The 16,568-nt window shown below is 42.4% G+C and overlaps 2 protein-coding genes across 2 annotated transcripts; both read right to left on the bottom strand.

The window, feature by feature from the left end:
• Positions 1-333: 333 nt before the first annotated feature.
• Positions 334-1,022, bottom strand: MYCGRDRAFT_104769 (uncharacterized protein; the record flags this gene model as incomplete). The annotated part of the gene is made up of 1 exon (XM_003851358.1): positions 334-1,022. A coding segment is annotated over one exon (499 nt), but the record flags the coding sequence as incomplete, so codon positions are not given.
• A 601-nt stretch (positions 1,023-1,623) lies between these two features.
• Positions 1,624-2,374, bottom strand: MYCGRDRAFT_109771 (uncharacterized protein; the record flags this gene model as incomplete). The annotated part of the gene is made up of 2 exons (XM_003851357.1): positions 1,624-2,131; positions 2,185-2,374. 2 exons carry the CDS (start codon positions 2,363-2,365, stop codon positions 1,734-1,736), a joined length of 579 nt encoding a protein of 192 aa, XP_003851405.1.
• Between the last annotated feature and the right edge of the window lie 14,194 nt (positions 2,375-16,568).

Below are 16,568 nucleotides of genomic sequence, written 5' to 3'. Positions count from 1 at the left end.
ATATAGCGTTTCCTATATAGATTGTATAGCAACAGCATCCTTTAATAAGCCTTCTACACGGCTGGATCGATATTACATAACCTGCAGGGTGATTTAGTCCACAAAATAGTCCATTTGGTCCATATGGTGGCCCACGCGGATATACTAAACTTCCGCCATGGACGCCCTGCCCTACTCCTGCGTACAGTAAATTCTTCCTCCGAATCCAGAATCGCTACCGAAGCAAACACATATAAACCCCGACAGCCACCGGACAGGACCTCAATTCCCAACTCTTCACGATATCTTCCTCAACCGCCTCCTCTTTGCGTCCTACCAAACCATTGCGACATTCTCCCAAGCGGCCTTCCATTTCAACCGGCACAATGCGTGGAACAACCATCCTCGCCATCTCTTCCTTCCTGAGCGGTGTCTCTGCAATCTGCATGTTGCCGAAAAGTGCTTCCACCACCAACCCTTACCGCCCGCAACTCCTGAGCACGCCCTACCCGCCCGCGACAGCAAACGAACAAGAGTATGGCGCTCACGTCTGCAAAGTGAACCCCAATTCGCGGACTGGTGGCATCAATTTACATTGGCGTTGCGTACGTAGTGCCCCTGTTCCCTTGTCCTTTTCGTTCCCGCTCGACCACGTTCTAACAACATCGGTTAGGTCTATGCGCCTGAGACGAAAACGACCAATTGCCAGAACGACTGGTGGGTGCCCGCGGACGACTATGACCACCCCTTCCTTCCGCTCACGGGATGCCACCATGATACGACGGATGGTGACAAAGAACTTGGGTTCTGGGCCTGCGTCTACGACGGAAGAAGCATCTATTGAGGGACCAGAGAGGCGTCGTGGTGGAGGAGGTGGTGGAGACTGAGGAGGACTTCCGCCACTGCGGATTGCGCAAGAGAGTGAGAGTCGCGGCGGAAGAATCTTCGGGGCAGGGCGCTGCATGATGTGCATGGTGGTGGTGCTCCTGGTAAGCGCATGGTGGCGAAGGAGAAGAGCGCGGAGGATCAGCGCGAGAAACATGGCTATATGTTCTGTGGGAATGACGAGAGGAAGGAGACATTCAATGCACAGATTCCACCTAGTCCTTGAAGAGTCCACACCCAATATCGAGCCTCCCTTCCCATTCTCGACTCTTCTCTACGCTGTCCTGATGTGGCTCGTGTGCACATGCTTCAACCCGCAGCAAGGCCGGCCATTTTGCTGCTTATGCGTGCACCTGGCCGGCCATTGTTCCCGATCGGATCACGGCTTGCGATGTATCAAAACTAAAAATAGGCTGGCAATGCATGGGACCAACCGCGGTGTAGGAGGTAGTGTTGCTGATAGTATTCACAACTTCTGCTTGACGTATCAAACCCTGGTCCAACTGTCTGGCATTATTCATTTGTCTTCATATTGGCTGCAACGGGGTTCGTGCTGCGTCTAAGGCCAGTGCCGTGTTCTCCGACATCTGAAGACCTTATGCGTTGATGTTCGCCCCATGTTTGAGCAGCAAACGCACAATAGATTCCAGCCCATTCTCTACTGCGACATGCAGCACAGCTCTTCCCAAAATGTCCTTTCGATCGATATCGATCTGAGCAGCGAGCAATATCTCAATTGCTCTTTCATTTCCAGCCTGGACAGCCGAGAAAAGTGCTGTCCTTCCCAAAAAGTCAGTTGCTCCGGGATCCGCCAACCTTTCCAGCAGCAAATTCAACATTATGTCACTGCCCGTCTCCGCCGCCAGGTGTCATGGTGTATTGCCTTCCGCATCTTGAATAGCGATGTCCGCGCCTTCGTCAAGTAGGAGGACCGTCATGGGACCATTGTCCAACGATATTGCTCGATGCAGAGCAGAACGTCCGTCGCCGAACATCGCGCCGGGACTGAACTCGTCTCCGGATTGGATATTGTGATCGTTGTGAACAGAGCTCTTCGATGACGATCCTCGGCGGAGCAGCGGGTCTTGGAAAAGCTGCGTCTGTGTCGTTTCGGCGATGGTCGACGTTCTCGGGGTCTCCAGACCAAGGGCCGGCATGGTTGAGGTCATCGGAGTCTCTAAGCCAAGACTCGTCAGATCGTGGTGAGCGTTGTTGTTCCGTGCTATAGCAGTCTCGAGGATCTGAATCCGCTCTTTCTGATTTTGCCCTGTTCAAGGCATTCAGCAAACGCAACCGCTCCTTCGAAGTTTTCAGACTCACTGTATGTACGTTGTGCAATGCGATTCTGTTGACGCTTGCGCTCCTTTCTCTCCGCCTCCTCATTGGCGGCATTGCGGATAGTCGACTTTTTTTGCGGGCATTTGTGTGACAACTGAGGTGATGATAAGACCGCTTGCACGATATGCATTGATGACTTGATCACGGTGCACCTTTGTATCATCCCACGAGAGCCAGGCAGAGTCATTAGTGCTGCAGGGTAGCTTTTTAGATGCATCTATGGAGCGAGGTCGCAGATACTCGATCTTCCTCTCTCCAAGCTTGTGGGAGGACGAACAGATCGGCAACGAGGGCGGTGACTCGCACTACCGTACCAACCAAATCAGATCTCGTAACAGCATGAATCTAGCCTTGGGTCAGGGTGTTTGATTCGACGTGCGTGCACTGTGTTGGTTCCAGCACACCAGGGAGTGGGCTTTTCCCAGCGCATGTCATTCGTACAAGCTAACGGCGAGATCACATAAGCCTGGTGATCGACGTGTTGTGATTGGACTCAAGCTGAGTGGAAGAAGACCTCTGATTAGCAGGTATATATTGTTATGCAGAGAGAATCTTAAGTGTAAGATTCTCACTTCAGCTATCTGTGTGTGGGAATGCCTTAGCACTAGTTACGTGCACTTTACTAATAGTTAGTCTAATAATCCACAATACTCCCCTATTAGCAGCTGCATTATTACGAGCTGTCTGTTACCTAAACATAGCAGGTATTTACCTACCACGTAGCTAATGCTCGGCTTTAGCTTAATAAAAAGCATCTTCTTCCGGCTTTTTTATTCCTCTACTTTACAATCTACACCTCTTATCTATTTAGCTAATCTATTAGCTAATCTATTATCTATCCCTTACAGCTATTAATAATACAATCTACATTACTAGCTATAGCTTCTAGAAGAAGAGCAGCTTTCTCTGTCCCTAGGAAAACCTTCTAGCAAGTTATTAATAAAGCAAGAGCTGTTAGTAGTAGAGATCTCCTATAGATCTACAAAGATAGTTCTATAGCATATTAGACTATATATTAACTTATTAGAGGAGAGATAAATAGACACTACAATAGAGTAAATGTTAGGGCTTAGGGTCCCTTCTCTTTTGTAGCTTGCTTTAATAACTTTATAGCTAGGCTTAATAAGGATCTCCTTACTATAGACCTTATTAACATAGTAATAGAGGAGCTATACAACCTAAGGGAGTAGGCCTTCCTAGTAGAAAACTACCCTAGTCTAACAACTCCTAATCCTTAGGGATTTGTGTTATGCTATAACTAGACTCCTCTTAGCTAAATGTTAAGCTCTAACAAGGTAGAGATAAAGTAGTAGTTAATAGCATAGCATCCTATGTATATTCTCCTTAAAATCCCTTCTTCCCTAATAGAAACTAACATTCTCCTAGGCTTTAAGTTAAGATTCTAGGGGAATTAGCTTAGTCCTTTAGTAGTAGTTCTAGGGGGGCAGGCTGCAGGTTCTAGGACATGCTCTAATGCTTTTAGGTTTTTATAGAAAAGTTTTCCTTTAGCTAGGTGTTTTTCTTATAGTTTCTTAGATGCTTTTGTAGAGGTGTGTAGTTGCCTCCTTTCCTTTGTACAGATAAGAATAAAATAAGTGTTCTAAGTGTTATGCTTCTTAGTTTTGTAACAAATAAAATAGTGTAATTCTAGGGAGGGAATCCTTCTTAGGTAGGAATGTAGGTACTAAGGCATAAATTTAAGAGCAATTTCCCTCTTCTTATTAAGGGCTAGTTAGTCTAGTAGTATAATTTCTAACTACAAATCAGAAGGTTATAGGTTCAATTCCTGTATCAGCCTCTTATTTCGTGCGACTATGTTAGGATGTGTTCCTCTTATGCTCGCACGAGATGCTCTTTTTAGTAGACGCCTATATTAGAGGATGGTATTTAGGGATTTTGGTTTTGTTAGACAGTCTACAAGCTGCATGTCTGTCCTTACAAACTCTACCTTAATACTCCCCTTGTTATGTTGCTCTCTGCAGTAATAGTTCCTAAGAGAGACATGTCTTGATCTTTTGGAGTTAGCATAGTTTTCTATAAGGCTAATAGCTAATTAATTGTCTACTTTAATAAGGATAGTAGAAATGCTTTTAGCCTAGGTAAAGGGCTAGAGCTTATTAATAAGATTCCTTACCTAATTCACTTCTCTTGTTGCCTTAGTAAGAGAGAGGTACTCTGCCTTAGTACTAGACAGTACTACTTCTTTCTGCAGTTAAGATCTCTAGACAACTAGGCCTCCTGCAATTTTAAAGAGCATTCCTAAGGTAGACCTAGATATGCTAGGATTACTAGCAAAGTTAGAGTCTAAGAATGCTTTAATCTAAATTTGCTCCTTAGTTTTCCTATATACAAGGCACTTGTTAATTGTGCCTGCAACATATCTCTAGATGTGTTTAGCTGCCTAAACATACAAAGGTCCTAGGTTCTAAAGGAACCTTGCATAGTAGTTAACAGCAAAACTAATATCTAGTCTAGTATAGTTTAACAGATGTTGCAGTTCCCTAATAATCTTGTTAAAGAGATTATAGTCCTCCTTTGTTCCCTTATCCTAGAGGGGTTTAAGGAGGGTGTTAAGGGGGTACTTAATACTCTTTGCATTACTAAGACTATGTCCTTAAAGTTTGTCTCTAGAATAGTGTTCCTAAGAGACAGACATAGAGCTATCTTTCCCTTCCTTTAGGTAAAGTCTAAGAAAGACATTAGTATTAACAACCTTAATTATGTACTTCTGCTCTAATCCCTTAATTAGCTTGTTAATCTTATAGTCTAACTGTCTAAAGATCTAGAAGTTATCTACATAAAGGAGAATAAGGATGCCTTTCCCTTAAAAGAGGCAAGTATTACTAACAGTTCTTAACAGACCAAGCTTTTAGAGAGTGTCTACAGCATCGTAGTGCTAGAGAGCAGCTGCCTGCTTAAGCCTATACAGTCCTTTCTTAACATGTATAATATACTTGTAGGCATCTTTCTTAAAGAGATAAGCTCCCTCTAGTAGCTTAATAAAGATCTACTTATCTAGGTTTAGATTTAGGAATGCAGTCTTAATATTAACTTGTCTCCTCTTCTAGCTAAAGTTAACTAAGAGGGACAGAAGTATTCTCCCTGTTGTAGCTCTTAGGGTAGGAGCAAAGGTATTAACATAGTTAAGTCCCTTCCTTTATGTAAATCCCCTAGCTGTCTATCTAGCCTTGTACTTCTCTACAGTTCTATTTAGGAGCACCTTAATCTTAAAGACCCATTTCCCTATAAGAGGGACTCTCCCCTTAGGGAGGGTGCTAATAAGTTTCTATTTAAGGCATCCTGTGGACTTAAGTAACTTAGCTTCCTTAATAATAGCTTTCTCCTATTCCTTGTAGTTAGATCTAGAGAGAGCTTCCTTAACTATCTTAGGATTAGACAGATTAGGATTTGTTACTTTAAGTCCTATCTTCTAGATCTTGCTATAGTCTTTTCTTACAACTGATCTTTTACTTCTTAAGAGTCTAAATATGCCTGAGCTTTTAGGACTTGCTTTATTGCCTAATTTCTCAGGTTTCTTAGGGCTTCTCCCTACTTTCCTCTTTCCTATAACATAAATGTCTAGGAAGGGAGTTATAGTATAATCTTAGAGGTCTTCCCTTTTAGGGCAATTCTCTACTAATGCTTAATGTTGTAGCTGTGTTAATAAGGCATTAGCCTGCTCCTAGAATCCCTTAGGACTTCCTTAGAATCCCTTAGGACTTCCTATTTCCTTAGAAACATGCTCCCCCTAAGCTAGCTAGGAGGCTTCTTTATGCTTAGTAGCCTCTAGCTAATCAGGCTTAGACTGCTTATGTTAGTTATCCTAGGACTATATGTCCTAACCTAATATTTGCTCCCCCTAAGATGTTAAAAGGGAGGCTTGGTTTCTCTCTCTCTGCATAGTATTAAACATGTTCTCTACTTCTTAAAGATAAGAAGTAGTAAGAGGTTAGGCATCTTACCCTTAGGCATCCTAGCCCTAATCTTAATCCTTAGTATAGATAGCATAGACTTCCTATTCTATAGCAATAGGTTGCATTAGTTGCAGGAAACTCTCCCCCTAGAAGTCCAGGGCAGCAGGTATTATGCTATATACCTTATCCTTATTATGTATTATATAAGGAGAGGTTACAATCTTATGCTAAAACCTAGCAAGGGTAGATAGTTTAAACTTCTAAACTATATAGTTAGTTAAAGTGTTCTCCTAGAATCCTAGATTCTAGTATTTCTCTGCTCTAGGATAGAACTTCTATAAATTAGGTCTCCCCTAATTATGTAGATATGCTCTGCATCTAAATCTCCTAACCTTTGTTAGATTAATATGTAGAGTTCTAGTATTAAGATCTTAATCAAATTCCTAAAGAGGAATCTTGTTAGTTAACAGGCATACTAGCCTGTTAGTAAGGAAGATTACATATGCAACTGCAAAACTCCAAAGAGGGAGAGGTAGGCTAGAGTTAATTATTATTACTCTTGCCTTATTAAGGATAACCTTGTTAGATAATTCTGCAATTCTATTCTGCTTAGGAGTATAGGGAGCTAAGAAATCCTATCTTAGTCCCTCGTTCTCTACAAATGTAATTAGATTATTATTGTCAAACTCTCCTCCTCTATCTAAGAACTAGATCTTAATTATCTTTTTGTACTAGTTAAATGTCTTAGTAGTCTATTTCTTAATAATTTGTGCAGCTTATAATTTAAGCTTACAGAAGATAGCCTATCTCCTTCTTAACTTTGCATTAGTAATTATAAGGATGTACTTGCATCTAAAGATGTCTAGTAGAAAGATTAGTCCTATAATGTTAATATAGACCTTATCTAATAAGGATTAAGGTGTTAGTCTTAGAGTTCTTAACACTACTCTCTATAACCTTGCAAGCTTGCATAGCTTATAGTGCTTAAGTGTAGATATGTTAATCTGCTTAAGTCCTTAGACTTAAGCCTTTGTTGTACTAAGAATCTTGTTCCCTATATAGCCTAGTCTCTAGTGCTATCTTGTTATGTTAGCCTTAGGCATAGCAAAGGCTAGATAGGACATGTTCCTGTTAGTTGTAGAAGCAACTTTAGTACTCCCCTTAGGGAGAGAGACAGTTGCATTCTAGAGGATTAGAACATTATAAGTAGACTAAACCTTGCCTATCTTCTTATTATTCCTTAGAATGCATAAAGATAGCCTGTCTAGGTAGACCTTGCACTTTAGCTAGAGAGTCTCTGCTAAGATAAGGTTGTAATTAGAGTTAGGAGAGTACAACACATCTTGTAAGGTAATGTTTAACTTATTCCCCTTGTACTTTATTATAATCCTTACACTTCCTAAGTGTGTAACTGTGCTTTGTCTAATAGCTTAAGAGAACCTAATTAGGGTTTCTAGGGGTTTAAGGTCTAAGAACTAGGACTTGTTATTAAAGAAGTAGTATAATATACTAGAATCCTAGACAATAGTATTACTCCTTTGTATTCTAGCGGCAGCAATTGCTGCTCCTGCAAATAAGCTGTCTAAATTAGAGCCTAAGCCTGTATTAGAAGAGGAGATAGGCTTAATTGCTGCAGCACCCTTTCCTCCCTTCTTGTTATGTCTCTTGCTCTTGTCTTAGGACTTCTTCTTGTCCTTGTTAGATCCTCCTTTTCCTCTGTGTACCTAGGACTTTAGGGCCTTGTTAGGGTGCTTCTTAAAGTAATCTGCATTTGTGTAGATATAATAGGTACACTTAGTATACTAATTATCATCTACTACAGCACCCCTAAATCCTCCTACTATCCTCTATGTCTGTAAAGGAGGTTCCTTAATTAATAAGGTAATTAGCTCTTTAAGAGTTGTGTTCTTAATATAATAGGATTGTCTCTAGCTTCTTAGGTATTCTAGATAGTAGAGGCCCTAGATAAAGAACAGCCTAATCTGCTTATTACTAAAGATAAGCTTTAAGACTAGAATACTCTTAGACCTAGAGTATTGTTCTGTTGCAGAGATGTACTTATAATGCTACTTCTAGAAGTCCTTACAGTACTTCTAAGTGTTTGTTCCTTAGATCTTAATGTTGCTAATTCTAAGAATCCTTAGGCTGTTATAAATGTTTATAGTTACAACAGGCCTATAGGTAGCTGCAATAGTATTATATAGTTCCTTAGCTATCTTCTCTATATCCCTAAAGTTAGGCCTTAGAGATTAGTTAATCCTTTTGCTAACAATCCCGTATACAATCAGGTTATACTTGTGCCAGACTTAGAGAGGAGTTAGTCTTAGTCTACTAGTTAGAATAGGTTCTATTACTAGAGTGTCCCCTCCTTCTTTTTAGGAAGGAGTTAGAGCCTAGGAGGATAAAGTAGTACTCTCCTTAGTTAGTAGAGAGGGATATCTAACTTTAATTCCTAGCTTTAGTTAGGTAGGGCACTAGGGAATGTTATAAAAGACATAGCCTAACACCTCCTTATCTATAAGGGCTGCTTTAAGCATCCTTAACTAGTCTAAGAAGTTGCTTCCCTTTCTTAGGACTTTATTCTCCTTCGCAGTCTTGAACTTATTAGCCTACATTGCGGCTGTTATTGTAACTAGCTCTTTCTCGGCTCGCTAGTTAACTGTCTAAATAGTATACAGTAAGGTTCTAGTAGCTGCGCTTAGAACAGACAATTCTTCCTTAAGTATGCAGTAGTTACGCCGGGCTTATAACCTGTTATAATTAGACTTAAGCTAAGTAGAAGAAGACCTCTAATTAGCAGGTATATATTGTCATGCAGAGAGAATCTTAAGTATAAGATTCTCACTTTAGCTATCTGTGTGTGGGAATGCCTTGGCACTAGTCACGTGCACTTCACTAATGGTCAGTCTGATGATCCACAACACGACGGACGGCATGTCCGCGCGCTTGCTTATGCTCATTAAGAACTTCATGTCGAAGCTTGGCGTAGCCTGATGCAGTTGCGTGCGATGCGCTGTGTGCATCCTAGCCGGCAATCGCTTCGTGAATCGTCAGGAAAACGAGCAACTAGTTGCGGCGACAGCTCGAGCCACGACCGCAACTCGGTCGTCTTCCAACATGGCCGGGATGTGATGTCAATGCGGCAAAGCAAGTCTCTCAACAAATGCTCGAACGCTGCACTGTGCCGTACACCGCACCTTCCCCGCGCGGCAGTGCGTTCTCCATTCCGGCGGCAAGGCTTGTGGCCACCAACACGGCAGTTTGTTTGACTTTCCGATACTGGTGCAATCCGGGAGTGGAGAACATATGGTGAAGAATTCTCTTCATGAGTACCCTCAGACGGGCTGACTACGATGCAGTCCATTTTCCAGATCCAGTCCAACGTGGCGGAGACCACCTCGAGTACGATTTCACCGGCGGAGCATCAGCATGGTATTGAATCCTGCGGGAAGACTCCCAGTCTGCAGCTGACTTTCTCGACATGAAGTATCTTTTAGGCGCCCAGGGCAAGCCCCCACGCTATTAGCTTGCCGGGGACGGACCGGGATGGTGTTTGTTTGTTTGTTTGTTTGTTTGTTCCATTTACGTCCTATAGGAGTCTATAACTATGTAGGACGGCTGTCTCGCGATAGCAGTCTATCTATGTACAATCGTTGTTCTCTCGTATCTCTTAACCTTAGGGAAAGACCCGTACCTAGGATAGTAGCAAGCTAGTATCGAAGGACTTTAAAGAAAGACAAATAAGGAAAAGTAAAAGGAGTGTAGGCTAGACGGTCTTGTCTTTACCTCTTACTAGGTGCTAGGACCTAGAAGCAATCTTTGTATCTAAGAGAAAGGTAGTAAGGTGTTTCCGGAGTTCTTTATCTTCTACTATTTCTAGTAGAGATTATGCTTATCGTAGTAGTAGTAGCCTAAATACATTATAGATAGGGCAGCTACATACGAGGTGTTCTACTATTTCTCGTTATTTATAAGGGCAGTCTAGCGTCGTTACGTGTCTAAAGCGATAGAGATAGGACTTTAGGTATCCGTATCCTAATAGGATAGTATAGAAGGCACTAGTTAAAGCGCGTCTTCCTCCTATTCTATGTTTTCCTAGCGAGCTTTATAGAAATCGACTAAGGTAGCTATTTGTATTCCTAGGTACCTTATTAATCTCCCGTTATCTTACTATTTCGTATTAGGTTTTCCAAACGCTAAAGAGATCGTCTTTTGCGTAGTTAGCCCTCTTATATTCTACGAAATGCTTATATTGTCGGAGTCGATAACAGAGTAGTTATATCTATATTCTCTATCGTTTTTGCAGAAGTATCTCTCTTAAGTCCTCGTATCGGACTTCTCGTATATCCGAAGGCGCACTTTAGATAGTAAGTCTTATAGGGTAGTTTTTAGGTAGCTTTGCTACGCGTAGAAAGTATAAAATTAACTGTCTCTCTAGGCGTAGATCCAGGGGGAAGAGATTTAACTCTACTTCGGACAGGACGTTTAGGGCGGTATAGAAAACGCCTAGGATCTTTCTATAAGCTTTACTTTATAGAGATACTAGAGGTTTTATACTCTTTTTCGACTGCTACTAAACCGGGGCCCTGTAGTCTACTATTATAGTAACGCAGGCTAGGTAGATCTTTCTTAACGATATAGAAGATAGACCGCGTTCGGTATTTGCTAGTCTTTCTAATCGATAGAATGCTGCTTGTGCTTATGCCGCTCTTATTATAATATGCTCCTTAAAGGTAAGACCGGCGTCTAGCTAAATCCTAAGCTACCTTATTACTTTCTTTACTAAGCGAACAATATTACCGTTTAGAAGAATTACCGGGCAATCGGACCCTTTCCCTTTCGAGAAGTGTACTAGGTCTGTCTTTGCTAGGTCGAAAGTAATCGAGTTCTTCTTTCCTAGGTCTATTAGCCTTCTTGCCTTACGTTCTAGTACCTTAGAGTTCTTCTTAAGGGACGTAGACGAGGTAGATAGTCTAATATTGTCGACGTAGGAACTAGGAGTAACTCCTTATAGCAAGAAGAATATGTCGCGCGTATAGATAAGAAAGAGGATAGGAGACATCGGGCTACCTTACGGAACGCCGATCTCTACGTCCTAGAATTCCTATATCTATCCGTCGAATACTATTCGTAAGCGTCTATTACTTATAAACGACTAAACCTAATATATAAGGCTATACGGAAGCCTTAACTAGATTATTATTCTTAATAGTCGGTTCTTTGTAACGTAGTTGTATACTCCTCTTACGTCGAGGAAGATAACCGAAGTCTTCTTTTTCTTTCTTCGATTCTCCTCGATTTCGTTCGTTAAGAGAAGCACCGTATCGATAGCCGATTTCTTCTTTCGCCCTCCTAACTACGAGTCGTATAAAAGGGGCTTCGTCTCTACGATAATCCCTAGGCGTTTTGCGAGTATTCTCTCGCTAATCTTACTAAGATAGTTTAGGAGAGAGATAACTTGGTAGGCCTTAGGGACCGAATAGTCTAGTTTTCCCGGCTTTGCTAGAACTACGCCTATCGCAACTTTCTAGCATCGGGGGTAGTGTCCTTCGTTAAGTAGCCTACTATATATACGTAGAAAGGTAATAGGAATAGCGCTATACGCTTTACTAATAATAGCTTGCGTAATACCGTCTAGGCCCGGCGTTTTTCCTTTTACTATCTTCGTACTACAGGCGGCAGCGAGTTCCTCTTCGGTTAGCGTAGTCCAGCCCTAATCCCCAGCTGTATACGCTTCCTAACGGCTAGGTAGAGGTTCCTTAGTAGGAGGGCGCGGAAATAAGGCTTCGAAGAAGGCCTTATATTTCCCCTCGAAAGAATCTTCGTTATTTATTATAGGTATCTGTCTTCGGCTGCTATTCCTAGTATAGGACATAGCTTTAAAGATAGATTTCGAGTCTTCTTTTTTAAGGAAAGCGTTCTAGTAGTTCTTCTTAGCTGTTTTAATAGCTTAGAAGTACTCGTTTCTCGCTTTCGTATACGCCTCTTTCTCGTCTAGCGTCGGCGTACGTCTGTAGGTAAAGGTCTGTCTATATGTTCTAGATATTGTACGGCGTAGCGTGCGTAGCTCTCTATTCTACTAAGGTTTTGCGTAGGCGTGTACTACTTTCTCTAGGATTGCTCCCTGCATCGATTCGGTAATACACGAGGTAAAGGAGTCTGCGATATCGTCGAGGGAGTTCGTATAGTTAATAGACGTCGCCTTGCTTATTAGGAGATCTGTAAACAGTTCCTAATCCGCGGAAGCTATATCTAGAACTACTTTCTTCTGTTAGGCTCGATCTTGCGCGCTAATAAGGTCTATAGATATAGCCTTATAGTCTAAGCCTATCGGAATCGTTCTCTAGTCGATTTCTTTCGTAGATAAGGATCCTCTTATAAACGTAAGGTCTAGGACCGACTCTGCGTCTAGGTGCGGCCTATAGAAGGTCCCGACACCTATCGTATTACATAGAGTAAAGCCCTAGTCTTCTATCTACTTTATAAATTCGCGGGCACTAGTAGTATCCTTTCCCCTCGGATCCTAGGACGGGTGTCTAAGGTTAAAGTCTCCTACTAGTAGAGTGTTTAGAAGGAACATGTTGCGTAGAGAGTAGAGGCTTCTCTCTATTATTTGTCGGTTTTGCGGGTTCTCGGTATCCCGAAGGTCCTTCTCGTTATAGAGATTAACTATCTAGATCTTGTTGCCCTTCTTATCTAAAATAATAAAGGAAAGTATGTCGCTATCGTCTAATAAAATAGGAGAGATATTAACGTTAAGTCTTATACTAATATATAGTATTGTTCTTAGCCGGATCGTCGAATCCGTAGTCGTTAGGAATAGCTAGTTATAATCCCGGTATGCGATAGATCTTGTCTCTTTGTAGCCTATTATTAGGTCTTCTATAGTCTACGGTTCCTAGACTAGTAGAAGGTCGGCTTTCTACTTAACCGCGACGTCTAAGGTAGACTCTATAGCCTCGATAGATTAGTTAAGATTAACGTAGAAAATCCGTAGAGAGTGTTCTAATATATAGAACGTTCTAGGGGCCTCCCTTTCTGTTATATACGATCCTTCGCCTTCTCGACTCTTAGGCTATCCGCGCTTATGTATAGACGGTTTTAAATAGCCCTTTTCGCCTCCTCCTCGGTAGCAAAACCTACTAGAACTGTCGCCCTAGTAAGAGTCCTTCTTCTCTCTTTGTTCGTTAGCTAAATCGGGGTGCCTACGAGTTTAAGACCTCTATTAAAGGTCTTAATTTCTCGTTAAATGTCCTATAGGCCCGTTAGCGTATTAAAGTTCGCGGTCGAGACGCCGTAGACTACGACCTTATGCTAGAGAGAGTCCTCTATTACCTATGCCTCGCCTACGATATCGGTAACCTTAGTAAGGCTATCGATCGTTCGTTAGCGGGCTTTCTCTGTTACAAAGTTTAGGACAATATTACCCCGAACTAATTTCTTTATCGCAAGGATAGCTAGCTCTTAGTCTTCGCCTTTAAGAGCGTTATTAATTTTGTCTCGGGTTGCGATCTAGTCGAGTTCCTTCTCTTTATCCTTTAGTATAAGGATAAGAGGTATCGGTTCTACTTGTTCTTTCGGCTTGCTAGCCCTCTAGGAGACGGTCGTCTAACGTTGTTGTTATTGTTATTATTATTATATTGTCTTTATTATCGAGGAAGTAGAGGTAGAGGTATCGGATCTGCTATCTCCCTTAATAACGTCTACGAAAGTAGGCTTCTTCGCCTATACTACTAGTTTCTTTATTGTCGTTTCTAGGTTCGAGACTTACTTTGCGAGGATTTGGGACGTTATCCTAAAGTCTGTACGCTCGGTAAAGTGCCGAAAGACTTCGAGAAGGTCGAGAACCCGGGTTTGTTCTTCTAGAATCCCGCCTAGATCCCCTACCGCTTCGACTAGTAGCTGTCGGGCTTATAGGATCTTCTTGTTCGCAGGCGTACAAGAGAGTGTTTATTTCTTTCTAAGAGAAGGGCTACGAGTCGGGGAGCTACTAAATTCGAAGGGGTTTTGCCTTTTCCTAGGTAGGAAAGGAATGCCGGTTCTTTTTAGTAGTTCCTTCGGCAACGGCAGGGTTTTAAGAGACTTAAACGTAACTTCCTCGTCCCCTCTAGCTGTAGCTTTTGGAGTCTAAAGGGCTAAGCTTGCGTCTATTATTTCCGTCTCGGTAGACATTGTCTTATTATTATTGTTTGTTATTTAAAAAGAGGCTTAGCAGTCTTACGCCGAGAGGGCTGCTTGTTCGTCTCTATTTCTAATCGCGTTCGGGTCCTAGCCTACTTGCGACACTAGGGCACTCTTCTCTCTACTATATAAGAGTATAGGAGAAGGTATACTTTAAAGAGGAGAGAAGAGATATATAAATATACCTCTACTTTTAGGAAGTACTCTAGCCTGCAGCAACGTGCGTCTTTATAGCAGGCTTTAGAGGCGTTCTGCGGGTAGCCGTAGCAGGTTCGGGATAACCTTTATCTCTAGGGAAAGGTAGGCCTATACTCTATATAGAGTATCTAGCTATACAGCTAGTACTACTACTCTAATCCCTAGAGGTGCAAATTCGTCCTTACTAAACTATACTGCTCCTTTAGCTTCCTCTCTCGGCAGCGTAGGACAACAGGTAACTCTAGTGTAGAGAGAACTAAGTGTATATGTATATTTGTGTTTATATATCCTAGGAACACTGCTCTTATTTAGCCTTTGGCTCTTTTAAAATTCGACCAAATCAGGCGTTTGATAGCTAGAATAAAAGCTCTCGTCGAGGGCTTTTAAACGGGCTACACGGCGTCCGAATCGGCGGCGTATTAGTTGTATTGTAGTGTGTTAAAGTGTTGTAGTACAGGTTATGAACCTTCCTTATACAATGCCCTAAATAGGGAATATTTCGAGTGTAGGGGAGGTAAGGTCGGAATAAGGTTTTAGAGGTAGGGGCCAAATCCCGGAGTTTAGGGTCAAAATTTGCACCCTAAAGGGGGCAACAAGGTAAATCTTTGAACTCCAGTAGCGGCGTAGGTTTTAAGGGCAGCGGGGTAAATGCGGGTTCGTTAGAACGGCCTTAATAAGGGCTTTCGAATGGTGCGTGTTTGGTAATGATCGGGTCAATATTAGGTGTGCAATGGAAGTGCGGATGTCGATGACCGGGATGGTGTTGTTTGTTGTTGTTTGTTTGTTTGTTTGTTCCATTTACGTCCTTTCGGAGTCCAAGACTATGTAGGACGGCCTTGCGCGCAAGGCAGTAGATCTATTTACAATCAAATTCTTTCGGTATTCTTTGACCTTAGGGGAAAACCCCGTGCCTAAGGTAGAATCTGCAAAGCAGAATCTACCGAAGGACTTCAAAAGCAGCGCAAACAAAGGAAATCCAACGAGTGTCGTGCAGCCGGGGCTGCAGAATTTTCGCGTGTCGTTGTCTGCAGCTGGGGCTGCAGAATTTTCGCGCCAAGCTTTTTGCAGAATTTTCAGCGGATCCTTCCGCTTCGCACGCACGCATGCTGCAAATTCGAAACGCAGTGCAAAAGCAGTGCAAAAGCAGCTGTCCAACTCGCTGCCTTCTCTTATCCTCAATATGCCTTTGTGGAACTGTATCCGCTTCCAAACGTTACAGCTACGCAGGTTGATCGCAGAGTTATAGATTCCACCAACTGTTCCAGCTCTTTGAAATGTTTCGGTTCGGATTTCGAGGAGGTGCGCGTATAGGGCAGAGTGGATTGCTTCTTCTTCTTCTTGTTTGTAGCGTTTGTAGCGTAGAGGGCGTTCGAATCGTGCCGTTGTTCTGTTATAGCTTGTATTTCGATGGGAGGCGTACCTCCAGGTCGTGTTGTTGTTGTAAGGGAAGAGGGATCGACGGCCTCTCCAATCCTTCGGAGGAAACTTGGCTCTGCAACGACGGTATCGTCGCAGGTTCGTAGCCGGCACCACGTACAGGTGTTCCTCGTCGCCGGCCACCGGGATGGTGTACTAAACGGAAGTTTCCCTCACTACGTGTTTTTTATAGATTTGATGGTTACGTGCAGGGCTTAAATAACTTCACTCCCTTAATAAACGCTCCTATTGTCGCTGTATATTACTACCTATTGTTAGCTAGCTACTAAGATTACGCTAAGAGCTAACAATTAGATATAAGTGCGCATAATGCTAATAAGGGCGTTTAGTAGGTTTAAATATCCCCTTCCGCGGTCGTTTCTCTCTCTCTCGAACATTAACATTACTACTACTACTACTAATCTCTACCGCTCTCGCTCTCGCTTATTATAGCCTTTACTACTTAGAACATACTATAAGGCGAAGCTGTTAAGAAAGCTAGACTCGAAGCGTAGGGCTTACTACTCGAGCGCGAAGATATACTAATATAAGATGTTAATAATGCTCTAACTCTAACACCGCCGCTATCTCCTTCGACTCTACCTAAAGAACTCCGAGCCTACCGTATACCGACTATAATAGATTAATTCGCTCCGT

The sequence above is a fragment of the Zymoseptoria tritici genome, chromosome 6 (genome assembly GCF_000219625.1).
Source record: "Zymoseptoria tritici IPO323 chromosome 6, whole genome shotgun sequence".
NCBI lineage: Eukaryota > Fungi > Ascomycota > Dothideomycetes > Mycosphaerellales > Mycosphaerellaceae > Zymoseptoria > Zymoseptoria tritici.
This window is presented reverse-complemented; position numbering and strand designations above follow the sequence as displayed.